Below are 13,727 nucleotides of genomic sequence, written 5' to 3'. Positions count from 1 at the left end.
ATCTAGTGTTGGGCAAATCAACTGGCTAGGCTTTCGTAAGGTTTTCTCATGCTTCTTTTGTTTGTTTCAATTCCTTTTTTGGTTGGAGGTAGAAGGGAAGGTGACTCTATGTTAGCAGAGAAGGAGCCCATTCAGAGTAGATGAAGCTGTTAACAAATTCACTTTCCTTTGCCATCGTGCTTACAGTTGCAATGGACTGCTATAGAGTCCAGGCCATTTGTCTTAAAAGAATCAATGTTAACAGCTAGGCTGGGGTATGTTTTTTTTTAATCTCTGATGTCTTGGTAACATTGCTGCAAGTGTTTCTTTCCTTAAAGTCAGCTGCCTTCAAAACAGCTCAGGTGAGTGGTGTGACAATCACACCTGCTTACTTTTGTACCTACCTGGTAGGTAGGGATGAAGAAGAGACCAGGTGTATGCAGTAAGTCCTGAAGTTGTTTCTCCAAGGGAGCTGTGTCCAATAAGGAGCTGCTTTGTGCAGTTTAATAACGAAGACGAGGGTCAGCTTTTCAATGTGAGGATGGTGTTTAACTGCAGGGATATCCAGAAAATTAGTGCTTGCCCAGAATATTAGAGTGTTTATTTAGAGTATGATGAAACTATTTCGGTGAGAGGCAGTTGTGTGAACTTAAAGGATAAAGGAAAAAGCAAACTGCTGCATAAACTTGCAGCAGTAGAATAAAAGGGACGTCTCTGTTGGTAAATACTCTTTTCAAGGGGAAAAATAGTGTCTGGTGTTGGTTGTTGTTTCACCTGTAACGTAATAAAAATGATTACAGAGCTACAGCATGCTGTTGTCGGTGTGGCTGATGGGCAGTAAAGGTACCTGTGTGGTCAATGTGAATGGAAATAGGGGTCTTGTGCTTGGAGAACAGTTTTGTTTTAACCATGTGTTAAACACAGGAGTGTTTCTAGTTCTGTTGCTTCGGTGCCCAGAAAAACAGCCTGAAGTATGCAGAGCTTTTAGTCAGGTGAGTAAGAAGGGTTTGGTTTTCAAAGAAAATAATGGTTAATGACTCTTTGACAGATGTTCCTTTTAATCCCTATGGCAGCATGTTCTGCGGTTCCTCTCATGCTCACTCTGTGTGTGTGAGAGCCTTGCATCTCCCCTCCTGCAGAACCAGGTACAGGTGGAGAAATACTGTGTGTCTTTCAAGAGAAGAAGAGAAGAGGGAAGGAGAGTGCGCTGTGCACTGGTTGCTAAATGCATTGTTAGGCCTTGAAAGCTGGCTTTGGATTGAGTCAAGCCATTTAATTAGACTCATTTATGGCAGGGTGTGTTTGAACAGAACAGTTTCTGAGGCTGGAATTTGTATTTCCTTTAACTTCATGTTCAGTAGAAAGTTATTGCATTTCTAATGGCAAAAATGATAGACTCTTTCTTTGGAAGCTCTACTGATTGAGTGACAGTAGTGCTTCCAGAGCTCTTTGTTTGAAGGCTGTGTCATGCTTGAAGACATTGTATAGCGAAGTGAACACTGACACCTATTTTCAGCCTTTCCTTGGGAACTCCCTGTACACCTACCAGCAGTGTTATGGAAACTGAGAATGGAATTACTCATCTGTGCTGTTCAGTGGGCCATAGAGCAGTGCGCAGAGCCTCAGCGTGCTTTGAGTTTTGGTTGCTGTGTGCCCTCCTTTCCTGCTTTCCATGGAAGTAAGTCCTTATTTACTCATCTACTCGTTCATTACCAGAGGCAGCAGTTGCACAGAGCCTCCGTGTGCCCTTCCTGCCAGCACTGAGCTGTGCGGTTAGCAGGCAACTCCAGGGATGCCCACAGAAAACAGCTCAGCAATGAAACAAATTTTGTTTCAGCTGAATTACCTGCTCAGCACTGTGAAGCTTTCCCAGACAGCTTTGTGGTGGAATGATGGATTTATTCGGCGTGTTTTAACTCCAGCACATCACACCAGATATGTGATCACACTCTGGTCTTAATTCTAATAGCGTTCACTTGGGAGCCTGATGGTTTGATTTAATGTTGCTTCATCTGCTACTGGAGATTCCCAGAGCAGCTCTTCCAGTCACTGATTTGTTATATTCTAATTTCCCAGAAATTGCATTATTTTCATTTCTGCTATGTTTTAATATTGAAGAGGGCATAATTCATTGTAAAAACCATTGACATCTTTTTAAGGACAGGCTTTTGTTCAGTGCTCTTTTAGTAAATATTGCTCTGTTGAATTCAAGAGGAGGAAGTCCTGTTCTTGAGAGGGTTTCCCAGATGCGGTGCAGAACCTGCACTTGAGTTGCTGAGGCTTGGGCTGCTCTGCTGGGGATGTGCCCCATCTGTGGGGCAGGGCAGTTTCTGGAGCTGCTGATGGGGTGGGTACCCCCAGGGAACCAAAAAGAAAACACCAAAGGCTTAACTGCTGTTTATGAGGATGGACAGTGATAGGACAAGGGGGAATGATTTTAAGCTGAGACAGGGGAGGTTTAGGTTGGATCTTAGGAGGAAGTTTTTCACTCAGAGGGTTGTCCAAGGAGGCTGTGGATGCCCCATCCCTGTAGGCATTCCAGGCCAGGCTGGATATGGCTCTGGGCAGCCTGGACTGCTGGTTGCTGACCCTGCACACAGCAGGGGCTTGGAACTGGATGAGCACTGTGGGCCTTTTGAGCCCAGGCCTTTCTGTGATTCTGTGCTTATTCTGGTAGCTGGCTGCCTGGGAATGGCTGGAGGATAACCTGAAGCCCCTGCAGGAGGCACAGCAGGGTTGTGTAGGTTGGGGATTGGTGAGCTTTAGAGCGGATTTCCAGGTTGATTTTCTGCTGCCACCCTTCTTTCTCTCACATTTTGGGAGTTGGAGTTGAGGGCACTGCTGTGGAGGAAGAAACTTGTGGGCTCCTGGCGCCTTGAGAGAACAGTCACAACTATGAGGCTGCAGCTTGCAACAGTTCCACGGCAATTCTGTCTTCTGTCCTGTGAGAGTGAAATGAAATGGTACCTGTTCAGGGAGTCCATGCTTTTAAGTTTTGCACTATGAGGGTGCTTCGCCACTTAACTGTCTGAACTTCTGAAGAAACAAGCTGTTTCCCAGTACTGTTCCCCAGTAGGAGCTACTGGGGAAACAGGAATGAGAAAATTAGCTATTCTTTTGATTTGAAGCTGTTTGTAATAATGCTTTAGAGGACTTAATGTGTGTGCTAACTGGTCTTATATACATTTTCTCTATGGTAGCTTTTAATGAGTTAGGAAATCAGAGCTGGTATAAACCAAACAAGGATGTTTTGTGTGGTTGGAGGGATGTTTTCACCGTCTGTTAGAAGGTGTATGTACTTTGTCTGAGCAGTTATCTGCTCACAGCTATGTTCAGAGGAGCTCAAAGGTCTGTTAGGAACCTCATGGCTCATGAGTGATGGAGAACCCATCTCTTGTCACTAACCTGGAAGCAAACATCCTGCTATCCTCTAAAATACCTGACTCCTATCTGGAATTTGTGTACAAACCCGGGAAAACAGTATGAGAATAGGATGATTGTCTTTGTGAATACTTCTGTAAATTAACTCTTTGCTTTCTGTCTTGCAGGAACATCACTTGCAACGGGCTATCTCAGCACAACAAGTTTTCAGAGAAAAGAAGGAGAGCATGGTTATCCCAGTTCCTGAAGCAGAGAGCAATGTGAACTATTACAATCGTTTGTATAAAGGAGAATTTAAGCAACCAAAGCAGTTCATTCACATTCAACGTAAGTCAGTGAATGTTGGTTTTGTGTTTTGTTTTTTCCTTTAATTAAGTAATCTTCAAACAAGCTCAGCGACAGTGTTGCTGCGATATTCAGAAACTGAGAGAATTCAGAAATCCAGGGGGATCTGTGTATGTAAATTCCAGTTTATCTTGTAAATTTCTGGGAGAATTTAAGCACAAAGGTGAGGTTTCTTCTCTGTGTTTATGGGCTCTGTACTGATTTGTGTGTTGACGTGTGGTAACTGGCAAGCCTTGTCTTCTGTCAATCCAAAAGTTGATTCAAAACCCTTTAATTCAGAAGTTTAATATACATGGAGATGAAATTAAATAGAGGAGGTTTTATAAGGCAATCAACCAACTGGTTGAAACAAAGTTCTGGAGGGTTCATTTTCAGTTAGGCTAGCAGTGATTGTCAGGCTATTTGCTGTAGCATATGAGACTTTTCCACTGCTGGATGTAATAGGAGTTGTTTTGTGTTTTCCTCTTATTTTGCTGAAGCTCTTTCCTTTCTGCAGGGATCTGGGTCTCAAAAAGATCTGAAGTCCTAATTAATTAATCATAGTTGTCTCTGGATGTCCCGTTGACAAGTATTTATGTTTCAGCAGCTTAGTTGTTCCTTGGCAGGCAGTCATGTTTGTCCTTTGCTGCATGTCATTCCTGGGGTTAGTTTTGTGGCTTGGACTTCCCTTGGAGTTAATCTCTGTAGCAAACCCTCAGATGCAGTTAATGTGGTGGTTTATCACTCAGTACATTGCAGCAGAAGTTCAGTGCTGAGTTTCTTCAGGGAGAACATCTCTTATCACCAGTTCTTGTCTTTGTTTCTTAGTTGCATTGAAAAGATTATAAACAGAGGTGTGCTAGGACATCTAGAAAAGGAAGTACACTCATCTTGCTCGTTCTGGGTGTTGTGCAGACACAGTGTGGGAAAGTGTTGATAAACTGTTCATCGCAGTTTTGAGTTGTCTGCAAGAAGAAGCTATTGATCAGTAAGGAGACTTGAGCAGAGAAAGCATTTTATGCTTGTCTGCCTTCAGCTGTTCTTACAGATGTAACTGAGCTTCGAGTCAGGCAAAGATACTTAAATCCAAACGCTGATGTCTACTGAAGATGCTTAGGTAATTTCTCACTAGCACAGTGAAGTCCCCTATTTTTCCTAAGTGTTTATAGAGTAAATGAGTTTTGGAAATATCACATTCAAGATCCTCTAGGATAGATTGGAGGCAATGCTGGTAATGTAAGACATGAGTCAAAGGAGTATTTCTCTTTTTTTCTTAGTAGAAGAAACAAACCTGCAAGCAAGGCAGGTTGATTAAACTGAGACAAAGCTGCTTTTCTTGGACATTGCCAGAAATGCTGTTAATACTGCTAACAAACAGGATTAGAAGTGTTAAATATAAATAATGTCCGAATGTGCTTTGTCTTGTTCAGACTCAGTCTTTCTGGGGACCCAATAGAAGGTATTAGAGTTGAAAATAAACATCAGGTAGTTCTTCAGAATAGTTCTCCAATGTATCCTGGTTGCAGTAGGTGTGATACAAATCTGCTTTATGCTTGTGGTCGCTGCTTAGCAGTTGTTCTAATGCTGAAAGCAAGAAGAGTAACGCGCTGTGTGCTTTGGCCACGGAAGCGACATCAACCATCAGGTGACAAGAGGCTATGTATTACATTCCATATGTGTAGTTATTCACTAAGAAATTATGAATAACCTGAAATAATTTTGCAGCTCATCTTAAAGACGAGGATGTTCATCTTTACTGGAATAGTTTTTGTGTACCACTAGCTCAAACTAGAGGAAAGTTTGTTTCTTAGTGAGACATGGATATACACAAAAAATATTCTCTGCCAAAAGTGAAAAAACAACCTAGAGGGGGTCCCACAGCTGGTACTATTGCATGTAAGTTATGTTTTCATAAGAGTAGTGATAACCATCTAATGCTTGATCACAGGTGATGTAGCCAGATCTTTCCAAATGCAGTTTTGAATATTCATTGTCATGTTGTATGAGGTGAAGCCTAGTCACTCTGTTTAAATAAAAAAATAAAAATAATTATAATTAAAAAAAAAAAAAGTAGTGAAGTGTCTATTTCTCATAGTTTAGAGTTACTTTTTATTGTTTTTTTTAATTACACTTTCCACATTTCAGGGACTGCATCCCAATATGTAAAGTGGATATTTGCATGGTACCTGCATGTGGAGGTGTGTGCTGCAGGTGGGGAGCACTGGGAGCTCTGGTTCATTCCAGTGTTACAGACAGACCTGCCATTGACATGGTGGTTTACTGCTTTGGTAACTACTTTGGGTATAATTACCATGATGTGGTTCTTCATTTGCATTTGGTCAGCACAGGTGTATTTGCTGCCAGCAGGATCAGTGCTGCTCTTCTGTTCTTAATGCCAGCACCCTCCTTGTAGCAGCTGTGCTCTGGGGGGAGCTAACCCAGGAGCAGATTTGGCAGGAAGCTTATCTTTGGTTTGCTTTGGTTAGGTGGACCTGTGGGTTTCTCATTTCTTTGGCTTGGCTCAGCATGTGGTTGCTGAGGTTGGTGCAAGGAATGTGAAAGAACGCATGGCTTCTGGGGAGGAAAGCTGGTGAAAGCACTTGGTTTAGTTGTAATTCACACCTAGATCAGCTTAATGACTGCTGAACCACAGCCTTAATTTTGTTAAGTAAACTAAATTAGATAATTTAGCTACACTAAACTCTATTTTATGTGCTTTAACTTCTGAACAAATTGCATTTCCATAGTTTAATATGAACTTAACATGTAGAGGAGCTCAAGTAAACAAAAGTCAATCCCTCTGTGAAAGTTACTGTCATCAGGAGTGGTTGCAGCGGTGAAGGGTGTAAACTAGAATGGTAGTTTTGCAACAGCAATTAGCAAGCCAACAAGTTCTGAATGTTTATTTGAGGTGAGGCTTAGCGATAGGATCATGGAGGCCCTTTTCTTCAGTGCACTGTAGGAACATGTGGCTTGGGGAGGGATGGATGCTTTGGAGTAAGAAAAGGACATTCATTTATCAGCCACAAGAATCTCCCAAGAACTACCAGGAAAAAGGACTGTAGGAAGTTGGCTTGTGACTGAACTGTCACATTGGTTGTTTCTAAAATGCTAACCATATGCAGGGCATCTGAAATACTGTGCTTGCTGGGCCTGATGCTAGTTCTCCACTAAATTCTGTAGGCATGAATGAGAAGCTACGTCTGTTGCTATGGCAGAGGCAGAAATGCAGAGTGATAGGTGGCCACATTGGGCAATTCACGTCACCTGTATATTGAGGCCAGCCTTACTGGAGAGCAGCTCCAGGATGGAAACTGGCTTTTCCTGGAACCAAGCAGAAATAAGGAGTAAGGATGTCTCAAAGTGTGTTTGAAAGAGCAGCAGTGGGCAAGCTTCAGGGAGAGAGAGTGCTTCTGTGAGCATCCCAGAGCTGTGACATGCTAGCTTGGGGTTAATTAACTCCTTGTGATTGCATGCAGCAGCTAAAGAGTGGTAATCATGTATTTCTTTTGGAATGCAGTTGTTATTTCCATTGCCTCAGTGTCATTAACCTGTGGCCTCCATGTAACCTCCCTTTCATTTCAGCTGAGCTATGTTGGTAAGCACAGGCCATGACAAACAGTGTGAGAAGCACTGCCAGATGAAAAGCATTGCTAGAAAGTATGAAAGGCTGTGTGTGTGTGTGTGTGTGTGTGTGTGTGTGTGTGTGTGTGTGTGTGTGGGGCACAGGCTGCCGCTGCTCTGACATAACCTGTATGCTTTTGTGGAGCAAAATGAGACTGGATTTATCCAGTGCTCCTGACAAGTGCATACTGGATACCTTTTATCTTCTGTATCTAGTCAATTTGATTGTCAAAATGGTTTTGTGGAGATGATGGTGTTGAGGTTGGCTTTTGTTGTTTCTTCTTCTTTTTCTTTTAATGATTGTTTCCTGGGTCACGCATGGCTCAGGTATTTCCAGCAACTCTTGCTTTCCTCAGTGTGGAAATGAGGGCAGGTTTACAAGCACTGCTCCCAGCTTACAGGTGAACAGTATCTCCTCTGTCACGATGCTCCCCATGCTCACTGATGCTCTGGTTTTTAAAACAAAAGTTGACTTAGCATCCTGTTCACAAGGAATTACTGGCTTGTCTACTGGCAGGTAATGGGCTGGGTGTTTTTGTGTCTGAGTACAAACAAACAGTGCCTCTTCTGGGCTCTCCTGGCTTTCCGAGATCAACTGTGGAAACCTGGTTCAACCCAGCTTGTGGAGCAGAGACCTGCTGTAGTGCTTGGAGAGCCCTTGCAAAGCAATGTGGATATCCTCTCTGTTTAGCTTGGGTCACAAGTATCTCTCTGTGGGGAGAGGCTTTCAGCAGCATCGCACAGTGCAGCAGAGCTTGGAGGCAGTGGGTTAGAGCTCCTGTGGGACAGGCCGCCTTGTTTGCACTCTGCCTCTTCAGGGCCACAGTGAGAAACTGGAGCAAAGCTTACAGGACTGAAAGTGCCCTGCCCAGGTGGTTGCATTAGTCTCTGCACTGACACTGGCTAGCTCACTGCTGTTTGCTTATTTACTGGCTGTCCCCCCATGAGCTGTAGTAACCTCCTTTCAGTTGCATGGCCCTGCTTGGTGATTTTTGTTTTATTTTTTTTAAATAAACGCAGTCTTACAGAGCTGCGTATTTTAACTAATATTCTTAGTTTTGATCTCAGCTTGCCGCCACTGAAGCAGCAGGATCCAAGTGGTGCAAACTGTACAAGTGTCAGTCTGATGTACAGCTGTTGATTTGTACTTTTGTTTAGAGGCGATGTGGGTCGTATGCCCAATAACAGTGCAATGTGCCTTTGTACCATCTGCATGGCCACTTCACTGAATTAATAGTATTAATAATCCAATTAAAACATAGTTGTACTGCAGTAGTAGTAGTATTTTGTTGGAATATATTTTTAGAGTTTGTTTACAGTATGTGTTAAGCCAGAGAAGCTTCTGATTAAGTGCTACTCTCAGAATTAGTACAGTGAAGGGAGGTAGCAGTTCACAGCTGAGAACAGTAAGGGATTGCTGCCTGCCTCTTCTGACATGTTGTGTGTGAATGCCTCTCTCCAGCTTTCGTGCAAGGCTAAATAAATTGTTTTGCGTGTTGGCAGTGGTTGAAGCTAAATTATTGCATGGGAACACAGAAGGAGCACTCTTGGGCTGGTCTGCTATGTGGAAGGAATGCATTACTGTGTAGTAGTCGACTGTCTGTGCTGTACGAAGCAGTATGCTCTAACTTGCTTTGAAGCTATTTTTGTAGCATTATTCTCACGGTTCTGCTGTTTCCTGCATCACCTCAAATTGCACCAGGAAGCTTGGGAGCAGAGTTCCTTAAAGCTGCTGCTCAGATATAGCTGTGACTTAAGAAGAAAGAGATAAGTTGGAGCTTTGGTTTGTTGTCTAATGCACATAGAATATATATGTCCGTAAATGCTCAGTGCTGTCAAGTAATTTGTTGGTTGAATTATTTGGAGTGTTGCAGTTACTATTGTGAAATTTCCTGCTATGGTATCTGAATGATACTATGATAGAAGGAAGGGGTACTATTCAGAGAGACCTGGACAGTCTTGAAATGTGAGCCCAAGAGAACCTAACGAGGTTCAGTAAGGCCAAGTGCAGGGTGTTGCACGTGGGTTGCAGCAATCCTACATATGAATACAAACTGGGGAGATGAAGTCCTAGAGAGCAGCTCTACAGAGAAGGACTTTGGCGTCCTGATGGATGAAAAGTGGGGCATAAGCCCGCAGTGTGTACTTGCAGTCCGGAAGGCCAATGGTATCCTGGGCTGCATCAACAGACGGGTTGCAGTGGGGTGAGGTAGGGGACTGTCCCCCTCTACTCTGCCCTTGTGAGGCTTCATCTGAAGTGCTGTGCCCAGGCTTGGGGTCCCCAGCACAAGAAAGCTGCAGAGCTGTTGCAGTTGGTCCAGAGGAGGGCCATGAAGATGATCAGAGGGCTGGAGTACCTCTCCTGTGATGCAAAGTTGAGGGAGCTGGGCTTGTTTAGCTTGGAGAAGAGAAGGCTGCGGGAAGACCTCACTGTGACCTTCCAGTACTTGAAAGGAGCTTACAGGCAGGAGGAGCACCGACTTTCTATACAGGTAGATAGTAATAGAACTGAGGGGAATGGATTTAAACTGAAAGAGGTTTAGGTTAGATAGATGTTAGGAAAAAATTCTTCTCTCAGTGGGTGCGGGGGGGCTGGCACAGGCTGTCCAGAGAAGCTGTGGATGCCCCATCTATGCAGGCACTCAAGGCCAGGCTGGATGGGCTCCTAGGCTGTCTAATCTAGTGGTTGGCAGCCCAGCTGCAGCAGGGCCTCGAATCTAGGTGATCTCCAAGGGCCCTTTCTACCCAAGCCATTCTATGGTTTTACACAGTGTTGTACTTTAAACAAGTTTACTTCATTAAGTATTTTAGTAACGTAATTGAGTTACTTTAAAATGGGCAACAAATTGTATAGGAACTTCAGTACTTTTCTATAAGTATGAGGTTTGACTAAAAACTATCTTAATTGTTAAGGATCTTAATGTGGAGGATTTGCATTGTAACATCACCAAGAAGCATTTTTGCTTTTATTTTGCAAAGAGATATTAAAATTTGTATGCTCCTATGATAGTTTTTGTAAGAAAAGTCTTATTTTCTTTCTCCCTTTCAAACCACATCAAAAGAGAGCATGATTTCCCCTTACGCAGAAAGATACAAACACAAGAAACTTCTAAATACTGTTTTAGTGCTTCTATGTGGGCACACTCATAGCAGAAAGAGAAGTGTTATGGTGGAGATCTGCTAATTTGATTGATGTTTTTTACTTCTGACTGTTGGATGCATGCTTCTGTATTCACTCGCTTTGTGCTTGTGTGTTTTTTGTTTCAGCCTTTAATCTGGACAATGAACAGCCGGATTATGATATGGACTCTGAAGATGAAACCTTATTGAACAGACTAAATCGGAAGATGGAAATCAAGCCACTGCAGTTTGAAATAATGATTGACAGACTTGAAAAAGCCAGTTCTAGTCAGGTATTTTACTATGTTAAGAAATGGCTAAAGTATACTCATCTGTGAGTTTTCTGGCTGAGTAGTTCTCATTCATTGCTCAGTTTTATTTATTTGCTGCTAAGTATTCTTGTGTGACTGCAGGCACATAGAAATTGCACTGCTGTCACTTGTTGTCAGTATTGGTAGCAGGAAAATAGGGGGAGGGAGGGAGAGTGGTTGGGTGGTGGGTGGGTGCGTGTGGTGGTGATAAGAGGAGATGGTTTTAAATTGTAATTCCCATCCATGATACTTTAGAAGGGGACAACTGAAAGTATCTGCTTTCACCCATATTGGCATGAAAGAAGCTGACAGTGGTTGGTAGGTGTACAGATCTGAGCATATCAGAATCCAAATCTTTTTGTTTTGCTTGGCACAGTGGGCATTGTCTTCAGTTTGGAGGTTAGAAGCATGGACAGTGAAGCAAAGCCTTTGTTGAGATTGAACCCTTGTGATATAGACTGCAGTGACGTAAGAAAGGAAGCTATATGCTCCAGGAGCAAGCATGAGCTGCCAATTATTTTATCACAAGGGTGCTAATATTTTAGTAGTAAGTTCTTGAGGTGTTCCAGGAGACCACTGTCTGGAGAAAGGTCTTAAAAGCCAAAACATGGCTCAAAAACTACATGAGAAGGACCAGGTTCTGAAAGGTAAGCTTGAAAAAATAAGTTATTACTCGGCAAGATGGGCATTATGTGGGAGTGAAACATCTGCTGCAGGATCTGTAGCTCTGCCACAGCTGCTTAATTTGATGTAGTTTGGTGCTACATTGTAAGAGGCAAGCTCTTGTGTTCTCTGCCTCTTTTGGAGAGCTCAGTGAGCATTGGGTAAAGAGACGTTACTATGTGGAGAGGATGGAATGTGAAGAAGAAATTGTCAAATACATTAAAGGATGCACGTGGAGTATGTGGCACTTGGATCTTTTAGAGCTTTACTGTTGGTACCTCTATCCTGGCTTCCAGTTAAGGCAGCTGGTTACACTTCTCATGTATTGTCCTTACGTTGCTTTCATTACTGATTGCTTGAGTAATGAAGTTCAAGAACCGGAAGACTGGTTTGATTTAACCAGGCTGGTGTCTGTTCTTATTAGGACAGATGCAGGATTGCTGTAACACTGCACGCTGTCATAAGTACAGGGGATTAGGAACCTTCTTTTCCCTCACCCTCCTCCATAAGCAGGTCCATTTTTTTTTTCTTAGATCTCTTTCTGCTATAGTTTGGGTTTTGTTTTATTCTGGCTGCAACTACTACATCTATAGAAGCAGTGGTTAGACTTAAGGTGTCCTTATTTTTCTTAAATGTATTGTTTCTTTTTCTGATGATCCTAATGTAGAGACAAGGTTTAATGTAGTTTGAAATACTGTTTGCGAAACTGCAAGTTCAAATTCAAGCTTCTTTTTGATATTTTTCAAGTATGGTAAAGATGAAGTTCTGTCAGGCTTCTATTTTAAGTAATAATAGAGATTATTTTCTATTATTTAATAAGTAGGTTTAAGATCTGAAAGTGTTAAACTCATACATTGGTTGCTCAGTGATGGCTTTTACATTTATTTGGTGTGATTTCAATATAGAAGTATAACATATGACAATAATGTAATTATTATCTGAATTTTAACTACCTCCTACTGAAATAACTTGTGTAAGAAATGAATGTCTGTGTATCCCTGGGCTGTGATAACTATGGAAGGTCATTGTCCTTTTCTATCACAGAGTAAGCATTTTTTGGGGAAAAAAATATGGTAGTAATTTGCTTTAGAACATATCTTGATTTCACTGAAAGATTCTTTACTGTGTACAACATCAAACTGCAAGTAATCAGATGTTAATAATGTTTCACCAGTAAGATTTTTTTCCCCTTTATTTAGGGGAGCGAAATAAGTCAATGATTAGTCTGCTGATTGTGATTTGATAGTAAGTCATTTAGGCCCTGTGCCTGTAATGGTATCAACACTGTTTTAGTATTTTGTGAAGAGAAGATGAAGTTGTGGACTTGTATAAAGGGTTCTGAGAGCTGATCGTACTGATCCGGAAGAGTCAGGAACTGTTTGTTTAAGTTAGGACAATCAGCTTAAATGCTTGGATTTAGGTGAATATTCCTTTCTCCCTTGTGCTAGAAAAGGATCAAGTTTATTTAAGAAGTGTGCAAGGCATTTGAATGTGCAGTGACTTTCTCCTTGCTTTACGCATCTCAACTGTGCCCTTTGCATTTTCTCTTTCAGCTCGTTACACTTCAGGAAGCTAAATTGCTGCTAAATGAGGATGACTACCTTATTAAGGCTGTATATGACTACTGGGTAAGAAAGCGTAAGAACTGCAGAGGGCCATCTCTCATCCCCCAAATCAAACAGGAAAAGAGGGATGGCTCCACCAACAATGACCCTTATGTTGCCTTTCGGAGGAGAACCGAGAAAATGCAGACAAGAAAGGTAACTTGCCATTTCAATCCTACTTGGCTGGGAACTGTTTTGATTCCTTTCCAACAGATGGCAGAATCAGTCCAATGCTATCTGCAGTTCTTGATGTGGTTGCTTGTCAATAGTTGCGATATTGGAGGACCCACCTCAATTTCAAATCTGTTCAATGATGTAGGCAGTTTGTAATGTATCAGTTTTGTGTCCATTTAGTATGTGACAATTTCTTGGAAGGCTGGAAGTCCAAGGGTAATTTATAGGCTTGCATATTGCTTCGGTGGAAGAGGGGAAATCTCTCTTCCTTTGACTATTAAACAATTCAGGTTTTGTATTTGTAGCATTAATGATCATGATAAAATACTGGATAATGACAAACTTGTATGTAGATACACACATCCTTATCGTGTGTAGAAACAAGGTTAAAGAAAACCTTTAGGCACGAAGTCCTGAATTCATTCTTGTGATGAGCTTCCCTTGGGCTGGAATACAATCTGAGTAGAAAAAACATGGGGAAAACAACTGAAGAGTTCCTTTTCAAATAAAAGATTTTCTTTTGCTTTTTGTGCTGTCTATCCCAACT

General features: G+C 42.1%; 1 protein-coding gene across 2 annotated transcripts in view; it reads left to right on the top strand.

Moving 5' to 3' along the window:
• EPC2 (enhancer of polycomb homolog 2) overlaps positions 1 to 13,727 on the top strand; it is a 36,627-nt gene that overhangs the window by 9,051 nt on the left and 13,849 nt on the right. For both annotated transcript variants that reach the window (XM_072341694.1, XM_072341695.1), the window contains exons 2-4: positions 3,528 to 3,687; positions 10,576 to 10,721; positions 12,956 to 13,162. In XM_072341694.1, coding sequence (XP_072197795.1) covers positions 3,528 to 3,687; positions 10,576 to 10,721; positions 12,956 to 13,162 — 513 coding nt within the window. The remainder of the gene's footprint in view (positions 1 to 3,527; positions 3,688 to 10,575; positions 10,722 to 12,955; positions 13,163 to 13,727) is intronic.

This window comes from Excalfactoria chinensis, chromosome 7 (genome assembly GCF_039878825.1).
Source record: "Excalfactoria chinensis isolate bCotChi1 chromosome 7, bCotChi1.hap2, whole genome shotgun sequence".
In the NCBI taxonomy this organism is placed as follows: domain Eukaryota; kingdom Metazoa; phylum Chordata; class Aves; order Galliformes; family Phasianidae; genus Excalfactoria; species Excalfactoria chinensis.
Note: the sequence above shows the minus strand (reverse complement) of the source record. Positions and strands in the feature narration are given on the sequence as shown.